The sequence below is a fragment of the Sciurus vulgaris genome (genome assembly GCF_902686455.1).
Source record: "Sciurus vulgaris genome assembly, chromosome: 12".
Lineage (NCBI taxonomy): Eukaryota > Metazoa > Chordata > Mammalia > Rodentia > Sciuridae > Sciurus > Sciurus vulgaris.
Window position 1 is genome coordinate 1,041,339 of NC_136473.1, and position 19,740 is coordinate 1,061,078.

General features: G+C 48.3%; 1 protein-coding gene across 3 annotated transcripts in view; it reads left to right on the forward strand.

Moving 5' to 3' along the window:
• The window catches only part of GNPAT (glyceronephosphate O-acyltransferase), a 29,975-nt gene extending 14,214 nt beyond the window's left edge, over positions 1 to 15,761 (forward strand). For 2 of the 3 annotated variants that reach the window (XM_079107204.1, XM_079107206.1), the window contains exons 4-16: positions 1,842 to 1,971; positions 4,402 to 4,529; positions 4,892 to 4,967; positions 5,214 to 5,365; positions 5,484 to 5,614; positions 7,415 to 7,638; positions 9,980 to 10,222; positions 11,300 to 11,379; positions 12,328 to 12,468; positions 13,422 to 13,521; positions 13,597 to 13,690; positions 14,166 to 14,227; positions 15,474 to 15,761. In XM_079107204.1, the coding sequence (XP_078963330.1) occupies positions 1,842 to 1,971; positions 4,402 to 4,529; positions 4,892 to 4,967; positions 5,214 to 5,365; positions 5,484 to 5,614; positions 7,415 to 7,638; positions 9,980 to 10,222; positions 11,300 to 11,379; positions 12,328 to 12,468; positions 13,422 to 13,521; positions 13,597 to 13,690; positions 14,166 to 14,227; positions 15,474 to 15,517 (1,605 nt within the window). In that variant the 3' untranslated portion in view covers positions 15,518 to 15,761. The remainder of the gene's footprint in view (positions 1 to 1,841; positions 1,972 to 4,401; positions 4,530 to 4,891; positions 4,968 to 5,213; positions 5,366 to 5,483; positions 5,615 to 7,414; positions 7,639 to 9,979; positions 10,223 to 11,299; positions 11,380 to 12,327; positions 12,469 to 13,421; positions 13,522 to 13,596; positions 13,691 to 14,165; positions 14,228 to 15,473) is intronic. The other variant, XM_079107205.1, reaches the window with a different exon arrangement.
• The last annotated feature ends 3,979 nt before the right edge of the window (positions 15,762 to 19,740 follow it).

A 19,740-nucleotide genomic window follows, 5' to 3' on the forward strand; every position in this document is an offset into this window, starting at 1 on the left:
TTGTCTGTTTGTGTCTCTAGTATTAGGCTGTTTCTAGTAGCAGGCCAGTTATTTCAGTCTCCCTTGAGTTAGATGTAATTGTGCAACTCCATGCTGGGCACGGGGTGCACTTTGGGCAGGAACAGGGGCGCTGCTGGCTTCTCCTTGGTATGGCTGTAGTGTTCCTCGCCAGGCTGTGTCCCCGAGTTTCTCCACTGCACATGTGCATAAAAGTATCTTCAGGAGAGACTTTGAGCTGAGTTACATGTCCTGCTTTTGGCAGGCTTTCCCCACTAGTTTTGCCGCCACTGCTAGTTTTTGCTTAATCAGTATTACTTTGAAGACAAGTGGTTCTTCCCTTATTGGTTAGCTTGCTTTTTCCTATAAGGAAGAGCTTTCCAGGTGAATGTTACATTTACTCATCTATTTTTTTTTTTTTTAATTTAAAAAAAATTTTTTTTAGAGTTGTCGATAGATCTTTTATTTTATTTATATGTGGTGCTGAGGATCGAAGCCAGGGCCTCACACATGCCAGGCAAGTGCTCCACCACTGAGCCACAACCCCAGCCTGCTATCATTTGTTTTTTAGTGCTTGTTTTCTCCCAGGAAAGCTCTTAACCTTCGTTTGCTTCTTCCTCATGCCTTTTGATGTTCTGCCTCTGTTTGATCATCTACTTTCCTGTCAAGTATTTCTATCTGTCATGATTCTTTTCTGACTTACTCTCTGGGTCTGTCAAACAACGCTTGGTGTAGGTTTGGGGCCAGGGCATATTGGCAAACTGCGTCTTAACCAATCACAAATTACCCACTTTGGTTCATTGTGTTTAGATTTCAGAAAAACAGGTATAGCAAATTGACACCAGTGACACTGTTGGAGTCTGTTACTTGACTCTATCTGGGATATCATGTATCCCCAGCTGTGTGACGTGTGCATTCTCCACGCAGTCCAACACTTAGAGAAACATTCCTCTCGTTTTGTCCTAGTTATTTATAAATCTTGATGAATGTGGTGGGCACTCCTGTAATCCCACTAGCTCGAAAGACCGAGGCAGGAGGATTGCAAGTTCAAGGCTAGCCTCAGCAACTGAGACCCTATCTCAAAATAAATAAAAAGGCATGAAGGTGAAGCTCAGTGGCAGAGCACCCCTGAGTTAAAAGCCCAGTACTGCAACAAAATGCAACAGAAACAATAATAAACCCTATAAATTCTTTTTGCTCTTTCCTAGAGAAGCTTTGCTGTCTGCTGTGGAAAGCACCCTGGCCACAGCAACATTTCAGTGTGGCTCTTTTTTCAGTCCTAGGGATTGAACTCGGGGTGCCTAACTGCTGAGCACATCTCCAGTCCTATTTTTTATTTTGAGACAGGGTCTCACTAAGTTGCTTAGGGCCTTGCTAAGTTGCTGAGGCCGACCTCAAACTTGCAATCCTGCTGACTCCGGTAGGTTTTTTAAGGCAGACTGACCTGGGTTTCCTCCTCAGCCCCACCATTCATAAGGTGCATGCCCATGTTACAAATAGGGAAGAAAGGCTTGGACCATACTTACACATACGTGTTAGTGAATAATCCATGTCAGATGACTGGTGTATAAAATGCCCTACTAAAACATGCTAGTGATCATCATCATTATTCTGATCCATAAAATTTACATATTTAATATTCTTGTATTGAGTGGAATTGTTTAACTAGAACTCTAAAATAATAATCTTGTCAGAGTAAGTTAAGTTTGTATGTATGGAGCAAAGGCAGAAAACATGGTAAGCATTACCTTTGAGCAGAGACTTGTCCTCCTGTTTTTTTTATTTGAGCTATGATTTTAATAACATGACAACTGAAATTATTCCAAATGTAACATTTTTTCAAGCTTCAACGTGCTATTCAGGAGCACCCTGTTGTCCTGCTGCCTAGTCACCGGAGTTACATTGACTTTCTGATGCTCTCGTTTCTTTTGTACAACTACGACTTGCCTGTGCCTGTTATAGCAGCAGGAATGGGTATGTATTGATTTTCTACACTTTTTTTTAACTTTATAGATTAAAATGTTCACAGGATGATTCTACCCCTGCTGGCGTACTGAAGGCAATGTTAAACCCAGCCTCCTTCTAGGACCCAGAGTGTTGCCTCCTGTGCTGGGCAGATGCAGACAGGTGTACATGCACACAGGGTTCTTTGGTTTCAGTTTGGAAATGTGACTGTAGTACCCACGTGTAGTTTCTGCCTTTTGGCTTTTGTATTTGGTAATACTCTAGGTAAATGAACAGGTCTGACTTTTAGAATGTATTTTTTTGAAGAAATACACATGACATGAAATTCGCCATCATGCCCACGTTCAGCACCCATGCGGTGGGGGTAAGGGCACCACTGTCCCGCAGCCACCACACCTCCCGTCCTTGCAGAATCGAAGCTGTACCCACAAAGCAGCACCTGTCCACCCTCCCATCCGCAGCCCAGCACCTGCCCATTGGTGGAAGCATCAGAGTCTCCCCCGTAGTGCTGTGCTGGTGCGCTTGCCAGGCATGTGCCTTCAAGGCTCATCCCCGTAGCGCGGTCAGAATCCCCCTCCTTTTTAAGGTTGAGTAATGTTCCCTGAGTAGGTGCAGTCGTTTACCCCTTCACCCCTCAGTGGGCCCTTGGGTTGCTTTTCCCTTCTGGCTATTGCAGATGACACTGCTGTGGACATGGGTAGCCACACCTGTCACCCAAGCCACTATGGCAGGCGAGTTGCAAGTGAAGAGCCTTAGCAACTTAGTGAGACCTTGTCTCAAAATAAAAAGGGCTGGGGTATAGATCAGTGATAAAATTCCCCTGGGTTCAATCTCTAGTACCCCCACACACACACACAACAACAACAACAACAAAAGAAAGAAAAAAATTTAAGAAGACCGTACAGATTGGGTATAGTGGCACACACTTGTAACCCCAGCAACTTGGGAGACCGAGGCAGGAAGATTGCAAGTTTGTGGCCAACCTCAGCAGCTTAGTGGGGCCTCAAGCAACTCAGTCAGACCCTGTCTCCAAAACATTAAGAAAAGAAAGAAAGAAAGAAAAAGACCCTGCTCTCAATTTGTTTTAGACATACCCCAAGGAGTAGAATTGCTGGGTCACCTGGCAACCTCACCGGCTCTTGAGGACCTTCCGCGCTGCTCCACAGGGGGTTCAGGTTTCTGCCGTCCTTGCCCGTCCTTGCCGCTCCGTGGGTCATTGTTCTCAGTCATGCCTGTTGCAGTGGGCGTGAAACCGGGCGACGCTGCGTCTCCCAGTGAGCAGTGAGGCTGAGCATGCCCTCCTGTGCCACTCGGCCATTTGTGCATCTTCTTTGGAAAGTGTCTATTCACGTTCATACATTTTTTAATTCGATTGATTTAGGTTGTTGAGTTGTAGAAGTTCTTTACATTTTCTGCAACCTTCACCAGATGGGTGATTTGTAAGTGGTGCTTCCCGTTTCCTGGGTTACCTTTTTGATCTTGATTGTATCCTTGGATACACAGATGTTTGCATTTTGATACAGTCCAGTTTATTTTTCTTCTGTTCCCTTTGCTTTTGGTGTTCCTGTGCAAAACATCATTGCTAAATTCTGTGCCACGAAGATTTCCCTGTTTTCCTTAGGAGTCTTACACTTTAGGCTTTACCTTTAGGTCTTTGAGCCACTGAGTTAATTTCTGTGTATGACATAAGGTAAGAGTCCATCTCCTGTCTTCGTTGCTTTTGATACTGTATAATATTCAATATCACAGTTGTATAATTTAACAGGATTGTTATTATAGTGTTGCAATACAACTTTATAGCAGTACTTTTATTTCTGTAGGATTGACTCTTAAAAGTAGGACTGCTAAGGCAGATATGTTCTCTCTCATCTTCTTTTTAAGGCCACCAGGAAAGCTGGGATTTAAGTGTACACCTTTGGTAATAAGTGTAGAAAACTGTAAGGTGGAAACTGCTGGGACTCAAACACTTTCAGAGCATTTTCATCTGAATAGAGAGATATGAGGAAGATACTTGAAAATTAAGGAAAAATAAGAGAAAACCTGTCTGAAAACTGCTGGTAGACCTGCCTCTCTTTGTAGACTTGCTTTATTTAATCTGTCCTCCTGAACGTGGTTTGATATTTGTTCCTGCTGGGCAGGGGTGCAAGCAGGTTGACCTGGCTGTCCAGACATGAGGACAGAGGTCGACCTGTCACCTAGTTCAGAGCAGGGCCAAGGACCCCGCTGGGTGACGCTGCTGCCACCCCGCTGTTGCCCATCTCGGCCAGCTGGTATTAGCACAGTACACCCAGCCTCCTGTGGCTTCTGGCTGCCCGGTCCCTTCTCCGTGGTTCTGAGACGTCCTCTTGTTAATTCAATCTCAGTGTCATTGTTCGTGTCTCTTGAGAAATCTAATGGCCTCTGACTTCAGGACTTGAGAAAACTTTCTTTGTTTTTCAGACTTCCTGGGAATGAGAGTGGTTGGGGAGCTGCTGAGGATGTCGGGTGCCTTTTTCATGCGACGTACCTTTGGTGGCAACAAACTCTACTGGGCTGTGTTCTCTGAATATGTAAAAACCATGTTACGGGTAAATGCATATGAGTACCAAGTTTTTTCAAGTTCTGCTTTCTTTCCATGTTTGCTTTTACAAATTATGCTTTCTAAATAGACCACTTAGCTATTTTTCCCCCTCAAGGAATGTTCCAAGCCTCAGCAGTCTGTGATTCTTGCTTGTGTCACCGCAAGCAGCATTTGTTTAGAGGATTGGGAGGGCATGGGGAAAGGGAGCAAAAGAAGCACCTATGGGGCTGGGGATGTCGCTCAGTGGTGGAGCGTGTGTCTAGCATGCGCCAAGGCCCTGGGTTCTGTCCCCAGTACCAAAGAAAAATCATGTCATTTTGAGAGTAGGCAATGGGTTTTGTGTCTTGTTTGTTTGTTTTCTCTTTAAAGAATGGTTATGCTCCTGTTGAATTTTTCCTCGAAGGGACCAGGAGCCGCTCTGCCAAGACACTGACTCCTAAATTTGGTAGGTCACTTACAGATTAGAAAGAAAAGTATAGGCCCCAGGGTTTAAGTGTGACTTCACGGTCACTGCTAAACAGAAGTTGACACTTTTTAAACTTTTTGACAACATAACCACTTCTTTATAAGTGTAACTGTTTCTATTTGTGGGCTTAGGATATGTGTACACTTTTGCTATCTTCCTATTTATATGCCCTCTGTGCTCTACTCCCCAGCATGAATGAGAAAACATTTTTCCCTATGTTTACAGGTCTCCTGAATATTGTGATGGAACCGTTTTTTAAAAGAGAAGTTTTTGATACCTACCTTGTCCCAATTAGCATCAGTTATGATAAGATATTGGAAGAAACTCTTTATGCATATGAACTTCTAGGAGTTCCGAAGCCAAAAGAATCTACAACTGTACGTGAGGATGGTCAGACTTGATTTTCCTCAAGTGTAGAGAATATCCTGACTTGTACACCTGCTAACTCACAAGTACACTCCTTTTCGTTTTCTTTCCCTGTTGTGACGCTGCTAGGGGTTGTTGAAAGCCAGAAAGATCCTCTCTGAAAACTTTGGAAGCATCCACGTGTACTTCGGAGACCCTGTATCGCTTCGCTCTCTGGCAGCTGGAAGGATGAGTCGGAGCCCATATAACTTGGTTCCAAGGTGCAAGGCCTGTTTTGATACCTGATGCAGAAATGGGGGTTAAAACCTAACAGTGTGAGTCCTCACCCTGGATCGACCACCTCTAAGCCTGAGCCCTGGTTTACCCCAGAGCACACAGCATGTTGCCAGGGAAGCTGTGCCGCTTCATTTTCTTTCTTCTTCTTTTATTAAAACCTTTTTATTTATTTAATTAGCATAATTTTTTCAAGGTAATGTATGTTTATTTATATAAATAAAAAAAATTCAGACAGTCCCAAACTCATACATTAGTCAAAATCTAGACTTTTATTCTCAGTCCCTTTAATTTGTATCCTAAGGGTGAATAAGAAATTTTCAGAAAGACATATGCCCAGATCTAAATCTCACCTTCCACTTGATGTTTCTTGGGGAACCTGACTTCCGGCTCTTCATCTGCCCCCCTTGCCAAGAAGCAGCCAGCCTTGAGTACGTCCTTCTCCTCCCTCCCCTGGCAAAGCCTCATGGTTTCAGCTATGGCCTCTTGACTTCAAAATCTGGCATTCCACGTAATTAATTTTCTACTAAAAATGTAATGTCTATAACTGCTTTTCACTCTGTATTGTACTAATGCAGATCCTATTACTAATGTATTCAGCATAATTTTTATTGGTGCATTATAGTTCTACATGTGACAGGATTCATCATGCCACATTTGTACAGGCATGACAATAGTCTAATCAGTCTCATTCCCGTCATTTTGTTTTTGTCATTGGAAAACTTTAGTGAAGACGATCTGTTCTCACCAGCCAGCAGTTGATTAGTCGCAAGATGCCTGTGTCAGACATACAAAACATGACCACCTTCCTAGGGGAACTCACTTGACCTTAGGAAGAAATAGCGCCATTGCTAACAAATGCACACGCAGGAACCATTGAACTTGCTGAAGTGTCACAGCATGTGTCCTGAATACAGTTTTGATCCCAGAAAGAAGTGAGTGGTAGCCACACATGGGACCGATCCCTGTTCCCAAGAAAGTCCGTCACGCCTTCGCAGGAGGCAGAGTTCCCCAGCAGGGTAGAGCCTCTCCAGCAGCCCCGTTGTCACCTCAGACACACGTGAACTTCCTGCTGCCACCGGCTCTCTAGACCTCACCTGGCTCAGCAGCCCTGACGAGGTTTTCATCAAGCCCCTGTGTGATGCAGTTAGGCCCCGCGTGTCCCTGCTCCGCACAGTACTTTCAGGCCTCATGTATACGTGTAATGATCCACATGTCAGAGCTCCCAGATGAGGATAGGGTCCTTGCCAGGTGCTGAAGCTCTCTGATGGAGCAGTCTGTCCAGTTCAGTAGAGATTTTCCTGGTGCTAGGATTCAGCAGAGATGGTCATTTGTTCTACTGGGAGATACCGGTTTTCACAGAAGTGGTATGATCTATTTAGAAAGCAGTTTTCCCCTGGAATTGGGAATTAAGAGTATTTCTTGCCAGGTGCAGTGGCACACGCCTGTAATCTCAGCAGCTCAAGAGGCTGAGGCATGAGGTTTGGGAGTTTAAAGACAGCCTGAGCAACTTAGCAAGGCCTAAGCAACTCATCAAGACCCTGTCTCAAAATAAAATATAAAAAACAGCTGAAGATGTGCTCAGTGGTTAAATCTCCAGTACCAAAAACAAAAATGAGTATTTCTTATCATGTTTCAAGAGCATGTCCTGGAGACGTGTGCAGATTACACTTGGAGGTGGCCTGAGGAAGTTGGTTGGGAGGAGCATGAGAAGCCTTCCAAAGGGTCTTCCCACCCCGCAAGTGCAGATTGCAAAATCCCAACGTGTTCTGTGCCCTTCCTTTTAGATATATCCCGCAGAAACAGTCTGAGGACATGCATGCTTTTGTCACTGAAGTTGCCTACAAAATGCAGCTTCTGCAAATTGAGAACCTAGTTCTGAGCCCATGGAGCTTGGCAGTCGCGGTGCTCCTTCAGAACCGGCCGTCTATGGACTTTGACGCTCTGGTGGAAAAGACTCTGTGGCTGAAGGGCTTGGCCCAGGCATTTGGAGGGTTCCTCCTGTGGCCTGGTACGTAGTGGGATGTGAGTGTGGAGAATTGCCTTTTCATCTTAACTTGGGAATGAGTTGTAGATGTGGGAAACCTACATACGATGCTGAGCTAAACATCCGTTAGAGAAGGACCCTTGTCTGTTTTCATCCCTCAAGAACATGAATCCCAGCAGGCTGGCCCTTGAGCATAAACATTTGCATGTCATGTTCCCCCCAAGACCCTGAATACCCAAGGACTAGAACACTATCCCCTTGCCCACAGCAGAGTGGAGAGTAGTGACAGGAGTCCGTCCTTCCTCCTCTGCAGCCCGTTTGCCTGTGGGTGGCACACACTGAAGGACTGGCCTTGTTGGCCTTTATGTATTTCTCAGATATAACAGCTTTGTGAAAACCTTGTCCAGGTTTGAATGCTGTGCTGGAAATCTGGGGTGCATGCAACAAAAGTGAGCTTGAGTTGTTTTCTGTCTCTTGGATTTAAGATCATACAGATGACACTTGAAAAGGCAGTCCCTTCAAACTCAGGTAGCCCTCTGGTGAAGCACCTGTGTTCACTCATCATGCCGACATCAAGTGCATGAGCAAGCAGTGGGATCGGTGAGGCTGCAGACCCACTTGTGAAGATTTTTGAGAATAGCGAGGGTGAGGGGAGATGGCACGAAGTGGCTTTGCACCCGTCTCAACAGGAAAGGAGCTCCTCAGAGAGTAGAGCTGGTCACACAGGATGGGAAATGCACGGCGGAGAGGCTGCGTCAGGGCAAGGGCCACCCGAAGCCATGTCGCTGGGTGGGGCAAGGAGAAGAAAGGGCTGCGGGTGGCAGCTAGAGGTCTTAGGCCTCACAGGCTTTAGGTCCCAACTGAGAAGTGAGGCCACCCAAGCCCCAGCGGTGACTGAGCTGGTGCACAGCAAAGGAATCCAGGAGGAATTCCTAACAAGAGCCAGGCAGTCCAGTACCTGTCACCAGTGAGGGAAGAGAGGGAGGTGACGTCTGTCTCAGCATTGTGATGGACTGGTAGGAGTCGAGGGGCGTGTGAATTATGACACAGGTAGTGAGTATTAGGTGTCACAGACGGCCAGCTAGAGTGCTGAACCCATAACTGTGCCCCAGGAGCGCCCGTCTCTCTAAGGTGGTTTGCTTTTTGAAGCTAGGATCAGCGTACCTGTGGCTGAACAACACCACGCCACCTGGTTATCACAGTCGGTTCATGGGACAAGTGACAGTGTGAGCTGAGCAGTTGTGATTCCTGATGTAGAGCGTGTATTCAGTTCCTTTGTTCTTTTTCACTTACGTGATCCCACGTTCCTAAGCATCCTCATGTCTGGAACCCTTTTTTCAGATGCTGGGAAGTGAGCCCAGGGCCTCTCCCGTGCCAGGCAGGCACTGTGCCCCTGAGCTGCGTCTCCAGCCCTCTAGAGCCTTTCCCATCTTTTCATAGATGTCATGAACCGGAGCATGCTGAGGGCAGGCTGATCGAGTGTGATTGAGGCTGCTGAAGGGAATGAGTTCAAAGCCTGGTGACAGGCGGCCACACACCAGCCAGGAATGGGCTTCACTCTGAGACCTTGCGTTTGGTCCCTAAATACAAGCCTCGCCCCTCCCTTCTCCCTCTTCTGCATCATCAGCAGAACCTGACACCCAGCTCTTTGGCTGGGGTTCATAGTATAATAAAATGATTGCCCTTGCTGAGAGTATTTGTTAAATATCACTATCTCTTCATTCTGCTTCTGTGACTACTGTTTGGTGACGTCCAGGCCAAGGTAGTGTCAGATGATGAGCTACAGGAACCATCACGGTTCTGCTTCTCTAATGGCCCTAGATGCGGGGAAGAGATCGCAGTGTCCCATGCTCTCAGAGACCTGGTGCTAGGACTGTGGCTGCCGTTTGGTCTGCATGCAGAGCGATACGCTTGCCACCTGGGGTGGGGAGCATCTAAGCAAGCTTCCTGTGGGGTGTGTGTGTGTGCGCGCGTGTGTGAAAAGTATGTTTTAAGGTACTCAGGCACTAATCACAGACCTTTCTGTCTTGGTATTATTAAATCCATGTGCATGTGATTTTCCAGTCACGTAACTTGCTCTTGCAAATGTGTGGATGCCCTTGGTTCCTGAGAGAGACAGAATGTGCTAATTTTTAGGTTGGGAATGGATGTGTATTTCAGAATGACTGACAGACTTGGGTAGATGATGTTATGTGCATGTCCTGAAAGATTTGATACACGAAATGCTTCTTCCAAAATGTCCTTGTATCATGACCTCAGCTGGTAAGAAACTAACGTAGCGTCTGCCACTTGAAGTTACTCTCCTTTCAGGCCAGGCCACCCCTACAGACCCTGTCTCATTTACACACGTTGTCTTTGTGTGCAGATAATGAACCTGCTGAGGAAGTTGTCCAGTCCAGCATTCTTCTGCATTCCAACCTCGCCAGCCTTGTTAGAGACCAGGTGATTCTGAACGTGGACTCCGGAGACTCAGAAGTGGTCGATGGACTCATTTTCCAGCACATCACTCTGCTTATGTGCTCGGCTTATAGGAACCAGTTGCTCAACATTTTTGTCCGTCCTTCCTTAGTAGCTGTAGCCTTGCAGATGACACCTGGGTTCAGGAAAGGTAACTTCCAGGAACATGATCTTGAACTTCAGAAGAGGCCCAGCCTTGCAGTCCCACGCAGGGAGCAGTAGTGCACAGCAAGGCCACTCACCTGAAGGCCCCTGGCCTCTACCCTTGGAAGTTAGCATGGCTTCTTAAACCCATGGCCGTCTGTCATACAGTCCTAGACTTGGAGGGCACAGTGGCATGTACCTGTCCGTAGTCCCAGCTGCTCAGGAGGCTAAGGTCCACCTGGGCAATGTAGCAAGACCTCCCCCCCCCCAAAGAAAAAAAGAAACACTTAGAATTGGAAGGACCTAGAAATTGCCCAACCTAAACCTCTCCTTTTATAAGAGGAGAGTTAGGCCAACAGAGTTGCATAGTTGCTCAGAGAATGCTCTGCATGTGAGCACGCTTGCCGTCTCCTGTCTGAGCTGTTCCTTCTGTGAGGCCCTTCGCCCAGCAAGGGCGGATATGGGAGCCTCCAGCAGAACACCCGCACAGCAGCGTGCTGCTTGCACTGAGGACGGGGCCGTGGGATGAGCACAGTTCTGGTTGACAGGAGTTTGTAGTCCAGGCAGGGTGTTCACCAGGTCCGCCTGAGGATGCCTGGGGGAGCCCCACCAGAGCCTCATTCAGGAGGCCAGAGTCGGGGCTCCTTTGGTGACTTTATTTTTTTTCTTGGAACTTCACAGGGAAGAGTACTAGAGGCATGGTGAAGATGCAGGAATGTGAATGTGAAGGGGAGCTAGGAAGTCAGTTCCTCTCCTGCCCTGGGAACCTTGGCATAGGGGAAAGCGGTGTCCCAGGCTTCTAAGGAATGTGGTGTCTTCCTTGTTACCAGACTTGTTACCAGACTGACTTATTAGAAGCTTGCTTGTAATTTAGTTCTAATCATTAACATTATGCTAGACTAGTTTACTCTGCAGGTGAAGTTCTGGTTGATTCTGGCTTCCTGTAGGGGACTTAATTCTTGTCCTGTTACATGAATAAAATGCACCTTTGAAGGACTGCATTTTGGGGCTTCACAGACTTCCTGGTACTCCCTGAAAGTTTAAAAAGCAGTGTGGTGATCTTACGGAACAAATTTATTTGCAGAGGATGTCTACAGCTGCTTCCGCTTCCTCCGAGACATGTTTTCAGATGAGTTCATCTTCCTTCCGGGAAGCACACTAAGGGTGAGTCCACAGAAGAAGAGCAGGCGCGCACGGCGTGAGTTCTAGAAGCAGCAGGTGCATTTGCAGGCAGCACGGCGAGAAATTCTGGTGCTCAGTTCAGCAGACCCAGCTCCGGCCTTGCTGTGCTGTCCAGAGCTGTGCAGCAGGTGATGATGAGAATGAGTGACTGAGGGAGTCTTCATTCGGAGGGTCCCTCCTGGAGCCACTAGTGCCGCTCCTGTGCATGAGTTGTTCATAGGTGTTTGTAAGTCAACACTGGTTTTTCTGCTGACAGTGGGCTGGAGTGTGTCTGGCAGCAGGTGCCTCAGCCAGGAGAGGAGCAGTGGGTGGTCTTGTGTGGCCGTGTGGACAGCTGAGCCTGGTCAAGCTCCCGAGTTTGACTACTGGTTAGCTTGGGGAGGCAGTGGCAGAATAGACGAAGGTGGTGTAGGCTTTTGTGTGCCGCGCTCAGGTGAACGGGCTTCGTTTTATTCTTGGGGCATGAGGGCAGGGATGCCAGAGAACTTTGAGCATGAGCCACATCTTTAGGACTTTTTGTACATACTTACTAGTCAGATCTAAGGAGTGTGGCTGTGCACAGTGAAAGAAAGTCCATAGGGGCTGGGGTCGTGGCTCAGTGGTAGAGCGCTTGCTGGCATGTTTGGGGTGCTGGGTTCAATTCTCAGTGCTGCATGTAAATAAATAAAATAAGAGTCCATTGAAAACTTAAAAAAAAAACATTAAAGAAAGAAAGTCCATCACCCAGGGTTTTCTGTTTGCTGTGTCTGGGGTTCAGCATTTTGAACATGAGCAGAATGTTTCTTGTGCTGCTGTGGAGCATCCAGGTGGTCCTGGGAAGGCTGTGACTAGCTGTGTCTCAACTGAGGGCACGTGCTGTGCTTGGAGATTAGCATGCGCCCATGAACCTGAATTCCCACGTACATTCTGGCTTTCCCTTTTCCCTTCCAGGACTTTGAAGAAGGCTGTTACCTGCTTTGCAAAAGTGAGACCATTCAGATGACTTTAAGGGACATCCTTGTTACAGAGAAAGGAAATGCTGTGTTAGAATTTCTAGTAGGACTTTTTAAACCTTTTGTGGAATGTTACCAGGTATGTAAATTTGGCAAGTTCTTCTCATTGGCCCCCATGTCAAATCAAAAGAGTTTTCCACACCGCACTTATTTCTGCTCTGCTGGGCTGGGATCTTCCCCAGTGAATGATATCACCTCCCAGGTGGCTAGAGGAGGCCTCGTCCATCACAGAACCAAGAGAATGACAGCTTTGTGAGGCCTAGCACAGTCTTCCTATAACCTCGGTTTTACCCAAACACAGTTGTCATGCTGTGCTCGTGTCTCTTGTTCTTAGTGTGTTGCAAAGTGTTTGAGATGTAATACGCACTTAGTGAATACAAGACCTGAAGGATATGTAGAGTCAGTCGTGTGTGTCACTCGATGCTAATGTTGGAAGGGGAAGGAGAAGTTCAAGTGCAAGTATCTGAGGAGCTTGCCAGAGCTCAGTGGATACAGAGGTGGGTGGTACACCCAGCAGGACCCCTCAGGACTGAGGAGAGAGGGAGTTGGGAATGCAGACCGCAGGGGCCATGCCTACTGAGAGAAAAGACTTCGGGTCGGGTTCGTGTGCACTGCCTGCGGGCACCCAACCTGCTTCCTGGCACGAGTGCTGTGGCACTTGAGATGACATCGCCAGCCTCCTTGGACAAAGCCTCACACTTGGTACCTGATCAGTGTTGCTTCTACCCTTAATCTCTTTTCTACAGTAGAAAACATCCAGTGACTTAGCCCTTTGTTGGGTGCATTTAGCGAGAAAGACAACATTATAAAAATCTGACTCCTCTCTTTCCAGGAGCATGAAATGCAAAGCTGGTAGTAGTTAATTTGCAGCCCTCTGAAATGGCAGAGTGATGTTTAATAAATATCAGTATTTTACACCGTTGTATTCTAATTGTCAAAATGAGCAGAAGCTTAGAAGAGATGCCCTAAAGACCCTCCCATATCTCTTGGGCCCTTTTTCTCTCTGGTCCTAATTGTCCCTGTTAAAATCAGATAATTTGCAAGTACCTCTTATATGAAGAAGAAGAGCGCTTTACTGAGAAGCAGTACCTGGCTGCAGTGAGGAAGTTCACAGGTCAGCTTCTCGATCAAGGTCAGTCACCCTTGCAGGGAGGGGATTCTTATTACTGAAGAGCAGGGGTCCACCAGCTCTTCCTCCTCCACCCAGGTGCCTCTCAGTGTTACGATGTGTTATCTTCCGACGTGCAGAAAAACGCCTTAGCAGCTTTTGTGAGACTCGGTGTGGTAGAGAAAAAGAAAATGTAAGTACTGTGCACGGACCCGTGAGCACTAAAGGGGCAAGGTCACAGTGTCACCAAGCGAGTACCCAGGTGCAGGAGGGTGTTGGAGTGCCCTTCACTCACCCACCGCTCGCAGTGGAGCCCGCAGGCTTTCCCCGGGCACCCTCGTGTTTGAGTGAAAGTGCCCCTGGGGCCAAGGAGGGAGGCGGGGTAGGCTATTCTGCACTTGACCAGACCCTCCAGGTGGAGACCAGTGGCAAGGAAGCTTTCTGGAGAAGGGCATGGGGTGGCGTGTGGATGGATGGTGGGAGACAGAGCCGTTCACCTGTGGAACGAAGGGGGCAGTGCTGAAGCTCCAGGCCTGGTGGTTGTGTGTCACGTGAAGCCAGGAGGGAGGACAGGCCAGAGGCCTTCCCACCACCTGCACTGGCGGGGGAGCACTGCTTGGAGGCTGTCACCTGATGTATGCAGTGACAAAGCTTGTTCCTTTCTTTAGAAACAATGAAAACATATTTAGTGTGAATGAACCTGCCACAACCAAATTACAGGACATGCTCAGTAAGTACGGTTTGATAAGACATCACACTCCCCGCATTGCTTGTCAGTATTCCCCTGCTGGAGCAGGAACCCAGGACCTGCCTCCCCGTGCTAGGAAAGTGTTCTGCCCCTGGGCTAAATCCCAGCCCAGTGCCTTTTACAATAAGGAAGTGTGCTACAGACCTTGGGCACAGTGGCACGTGCCTGCAATCCCAGGGATCTCCCAGGGATGGGGAGGCTGGGGCGGGAGAGTCGCACACTGATGGCCAGCCTCTGCAGTGAGCAAGATTCTGTCTCAAAGTGAGACTTCACAAAGGCATGGGGCACAGCTCAAGCGTAGAGCGCTTGCCTGGCATGTGTCAGGCCCTGGGTTCCAATTCCTAGGACCGCAAAAGAGAGAAAGAGACACGGTGTAGCCCAGAAATGCAGGCCCCTGTTTCTGTGTCTGTAAGCATTGAGAGTTGGAAGTGAATGGAGAACACTTCTTATAGGGACCAGGGATGATATTGGGGGTGGGGCAGCCGGGACTGTGGCTCAGTGGCAGAGCACGTGCCTAGGCTGTGTGAGGCACTGGGTTGGAGCCTCGGCACCACATGGAAAGGAAACAAAGGCATGCTGTCCCTCTACGACTACAGACTTTTAAAAAAAAAAAAAACAGGGTGTCAGCATTTAAGGAAATAATGACCTGTTGATTATGTTGAATAAGCACTGTGTCATTGAGCGGCTGTTCTTACCAGTGGCATTTTTGTACCTATGCCTAGCTCAGGACATTGGTCAGAGTTGCATTGAAGGCCCTGGGTGGCATCTGCTTAGGCCAGGCAAACCAGGACTGGGTGTGTGGAGGAAGGAGAGGGCGGAGGGGCTGTGAGACCTCTCAGAGGGCGGTGACAAGCGCCAGCCCCCTTCTGTTCACAGAATAGGTCACCGTGAAATTCATTTTCAAATGTGGTCAGGAGGGGGTCGAGCCAAAGCACTCCTAACCCCTCATCTGCAAGGGGGACGGCCACTTTGTTGCTAGGGGAAGTAGGTGTGGGATAGTGTGAACCAGGATGCGCCAGACTTCAGGTCCTGGAGCACTGCAGTGCCCGCCCTGGTCTGGCCCTGCCCCGACCCTGCAGCACTGGCCACACCTCCGCAGAGGGCCCGGCATGCCTGCAGCGCCCGTAGGCCTGCACAGTACTGGCATCTCTCGGGCAGTAGCTTAAGAAACAGGAGGAGGAGGACAGGCAACTTCAGCGTGGCTTCATGAGCTCTTTGTTTGTGTTAGGTTGTAAGACACCAATAGGAAAACCAACAGCTGCAAGGCTTTAATAATCACCGGACGGTTATGGAGGACTTGGCCACCTAATTACTGTCATAAAGGACTACTGCAAACAGGGATGTAAAGGAAGACACACCTCGTGCTCCACGAGACTTCACGACCGTGGACTCCATGGAGAGGAAGAAATGATCAGTGTAAGCAGTCAGTGTAATCTTCCCCGCCACATGTCACAGGCGTTTGCCTCCAGCTCTGTGTGTGTTTAAAATAAAAGTCTTTTGAAAACATGTTTGGGAAGCAAAGCTCGGCTTCTGTTTCACAGTCACTCCTCAGTTCCCACGTGCACTTTTCATTGCCTTCTGAGTAAAGTACCACATCGCCACCAAAGGCTCTGGCTTGGGGACAAAACGGTGAGGAAGGGTGTGAGTGGAACATCCTTAGTCCAGAAACCTGAAGCTTCTTGAGCACCACCACATCACCAGGGGGAGAATTCCACACCTGGCCTTGTGTGAGGAGCTGCAGCCAAACCAGGCAACACTGAAAACACGGGGAGCTGCCCGGGCAGGGGTGTCGGGTCCATACAAAACACCGGCAGTTCACGGTGAGCCTGGGGTCAGTCTGCATGATGTTCCTTAGGAGTGCCCCAGATCCAAGACGCTTCTGGTTCCAAGCATTATTGTTAAGGGACACTCCACCTGCGCCTCACCTCTGTGCTCTGATTAAAGTTGCCTCAAACAAGTACAGCGTTCACAGAGGTAGAGAATGGATCAGCGAGCTTACTGCAGCCTTTGCTGCCCAGAGCCTTCATGAACAAAATGCATTAGTTGAAAGTGCACGCGACTAAGAGGTAACACATGCCAAAGCTCGCAGTAACACGGCTGAATGCTGCCGTCAGCCGCTCTGGAAGCCACCTGTAAATCCAGGTGTCGAGCAGGAGTCAGCTCACTGGGGTGGGTTTGAGCGACAGACCAAGGGAGAGTGGAGTAGGATGTGCATAGAGCATAGTGACAGATAGTCCTGGGGTAGGTTCTGGAGGACGTGAAAGATCAGATGGCTGGAATGAGTCCCCAGAAGGGAAATTAAAGAGAAAGGTGGGTGCTTTGTCAGCTCAGGCTGCCGGAACAGGGGTTCATGGACTGGGTGGCTTCTACACAGACATTTCTTGCAGTTCTGCAGGCTGAAGTCCAAAGTCAAGGTGCCAGCAGTGCAGGTCCATTCCGAGGCCCCTCTCAGCTTAGAGTAGTAGCCATCTCCCTACGTGTTTGAATGACCTTTTCTAATTAGCTTGCTAATGCCGCCATGAGGGCCCCAGCCTCCTGCCCACATCTGCCCTTAACTGCCTCCCTGCACAGGCACCTTGGTCTGAGCCTCAACATGCAAAGTTCGGGGTTAGTCTTCATCAATAGCAGCAGGGTCAACTCCTGTGGGACACTGGATTGGATCCAAGTCAGGGGAAGCCACTGGGAAGCTCAAAACATTTCAGTGCTCCCTTCCAAATTCCACCAGGCTGCGTCTGCGTGCTCAGACTGGAGGGCCTTTTGCCAGGCCAGGCACTGGTAGCTGAGCAGACTCTTTGTGTGGAGGCAGCAAAGAGCAGAGCCAGCAGAGAAGTGCCTGGCCGATGACTTCCTGGTGCACTGCTAGGTGGCACTAAGCTGCCGCCTCCAGGGCAGCCCAGGGAGTCCAGGGCTTGGGAATACTGGGACTCTGGCTGTGCTTGCTGTAGATGTGCAGTAGGAAAAAATCCCCAGACACCAAACTGTACTGCTACCTTTCTTTTCCATGACACTTGCTGTCCAGGTGCGTACTGAAGGCTAAGATGATCTTTGCTTCCTTTTAGGCCACTTTGTGACACAAGTCAGGTTTGGTTGAAGCCTTGAGTCTTGGGTGCAAGTAGCTAAATTTGTCTCCTGGGTGAGCTTTGGCATTGGAAGCAGGCAAGCAGTCACATGGGAGGGGTCAGGATTTACAGTGAAGTTGGGACTTTGAACTCCAGTAGATGGCCTGAAGGACTGTCTTCATCCAGCACAAGACACTCCCAAGTAAAACCCTTCCCAAAGATGAGCAGCTTCCAGCACCACACGTGTGTCTGCACATACTCACAGCCAACCCCAGAACTGACCCCAAGCCCCTCTCCTGGCTGTACATTCTGGAGCTGCCACTGCTTTGAAGTAAGTTAAAGAAAGGCCCAAAGCACCTGGCTTTCTAAGATCATCTTCCACTCACACACGATACGGTGTGGTCATCAGAAAGCAGCATCTGGAGTTGAGCCAACTCTGCCATGGATAGAAGCTCTGCCTACACATAGAAGCTCTGTCACATTGAAAACATTCCAACCTGGGAGCTCACTGAAGGTGCCCAATCCGCCCAACAGCTCAGCAGCACAGGGCCTGCAGTGTGTCCCTGCAGGAGACCGTGGGGCTGCCGAGCAGTACACACCCGCATCTTGAGAGGGTACCGCTGCACAGCCTAGCTCGGAAAAGATGGAAGGTCAAAGACAGTACCACCCAGAGTAAAAAGGGAGACAATCCAGAGATGGATACTGTGTGTAGTAGCCTCATGTGGCCTGTGAGATCTACTCACAGGGGGCACAGTAGTGTATGCCTGTAATCCCACCTATTCAGGCAACTAGGGAGGAGGATCACAAGTTCCAGGCCGGCCTCAGCAATGTAGTGAGGTCCTGTCTCAAAGTAAAAAAATAAAAATGTCCTTGGGTTCAATCCCTAGTACAAAGAAAAAAAAAAAAAAAAAAAAACAAAAAACAAAAAAACCCAGAACCCCTGATGTCAGGTTTCCATTTTCATACAAATAATTAGCAAGTCGTCATAATGTTGAATCATTGTTTTCCCTGCTGGTTTGAAATGCCACTTTAGTACTAAGTCCATGGAAGAAGCAGCTGATGGCAACATCTGAAAGAGATGCCCATTCTCCCACTGTGTTAGCTTCCTGTTATCATGACAGAATACCCGGATAACTTGTAAGGGGGAGAGGTTTATTGAGGCTCATGGTTTCAGCAGTTTCTGTCCATATTGCTCGACTCCATTGTCTCTGGACTTTGGTGGCACGGTACACCATGGTGGGAATGTGTGGCAGAGGAAGCTGCTTGCCAGGTGGTGGCCAGAAAGCAAAAGAGGGGCTGAGGTCCCAACAGTTCCTTCAAGGGCACGTCCCCAGTAGCCTAACCAGGCCTCCCCGCAAAGGTTCCACCTGCCACTACACCACAGGCAAGGAACCAAGCCTTCACTACATGGGTTTTCAAGGGCTGCTTAGGATCCAGATCATAACACCCACCCAGGTAGCTGCTCCTCTCCTTCCAGAAGACTGGAGACCAATAATAAAAGTCATATGTTTGAGAACCACTGAAGACCAGGCCACACAAAAAAGAAAGCAATGTCAGAATACCTGGAACTGAAGGGTTTACACACCTATTGAAAGGTCTACTGTTGACCCAGCATGAGAACTGAAGACCAATGCAAAGCACTCCACCGGAAACTTCAGAACTTACACAGATGAGATGCTAAACACTTTTCAAGAAAGCAAATAGTTGGTGTACAGAAACAATGATTTTGACTTGAGAACAACTTGAGAAACTAGAAGACGATGGAGTAATGCTTTTCAAAATCTCAAAGGAAAGTTATTTCCAACCTAGAATTCTATACCCAGCTAAACTATGGGACAACCGTAAGAGTAGAAAAATATCTTTATTTTTTATTTATCTATTTTTTGCAGTGCTGGGGATTGAACCCAGGGCCTTGTGCTTGTGAGGCAAGCACTCTACCAACTGAGCTATCTCCCCTGCCTTGAAAAATATTTTTAAACATTCAAGGTCCAAAATATCAGTTTTCCCCACATCTGGAAGATGGGCCTCACTAAAATGGTAAGCCAGTGGAAAGAGATGGTGTCCAGAAGGGGGAGCCTTAGCAGAAAAAAATCAGAGAACTGTCCAAGTAACAGGAAAAGGAAATTCCAGTTTGAACTCTGCCGCATACCTAGAGCTGGCAGCCCCACGTGGCCTCTAGGAAACCGTGTTTGACATTCACATGTCTGCCAGAGTTAGATAACTTAGAAAAGAAAAAGATGATTAGAGTTGAAGGCAACATTAAGTCACTTTCTGCCTCACACTGGATGATCCCATTCTCTGGTGGGAGGAGGAAGGGAAGCAGGGGAAAGAGCCGTGCTTTGTGCCAAGGCTCAGCTGAACCTGCAAGGAGCAGACATCTGAGGGAGATCCTGGCTGCAGCAGGGCCTCATGCTGCACAGCTCATCAGTGGGCTGT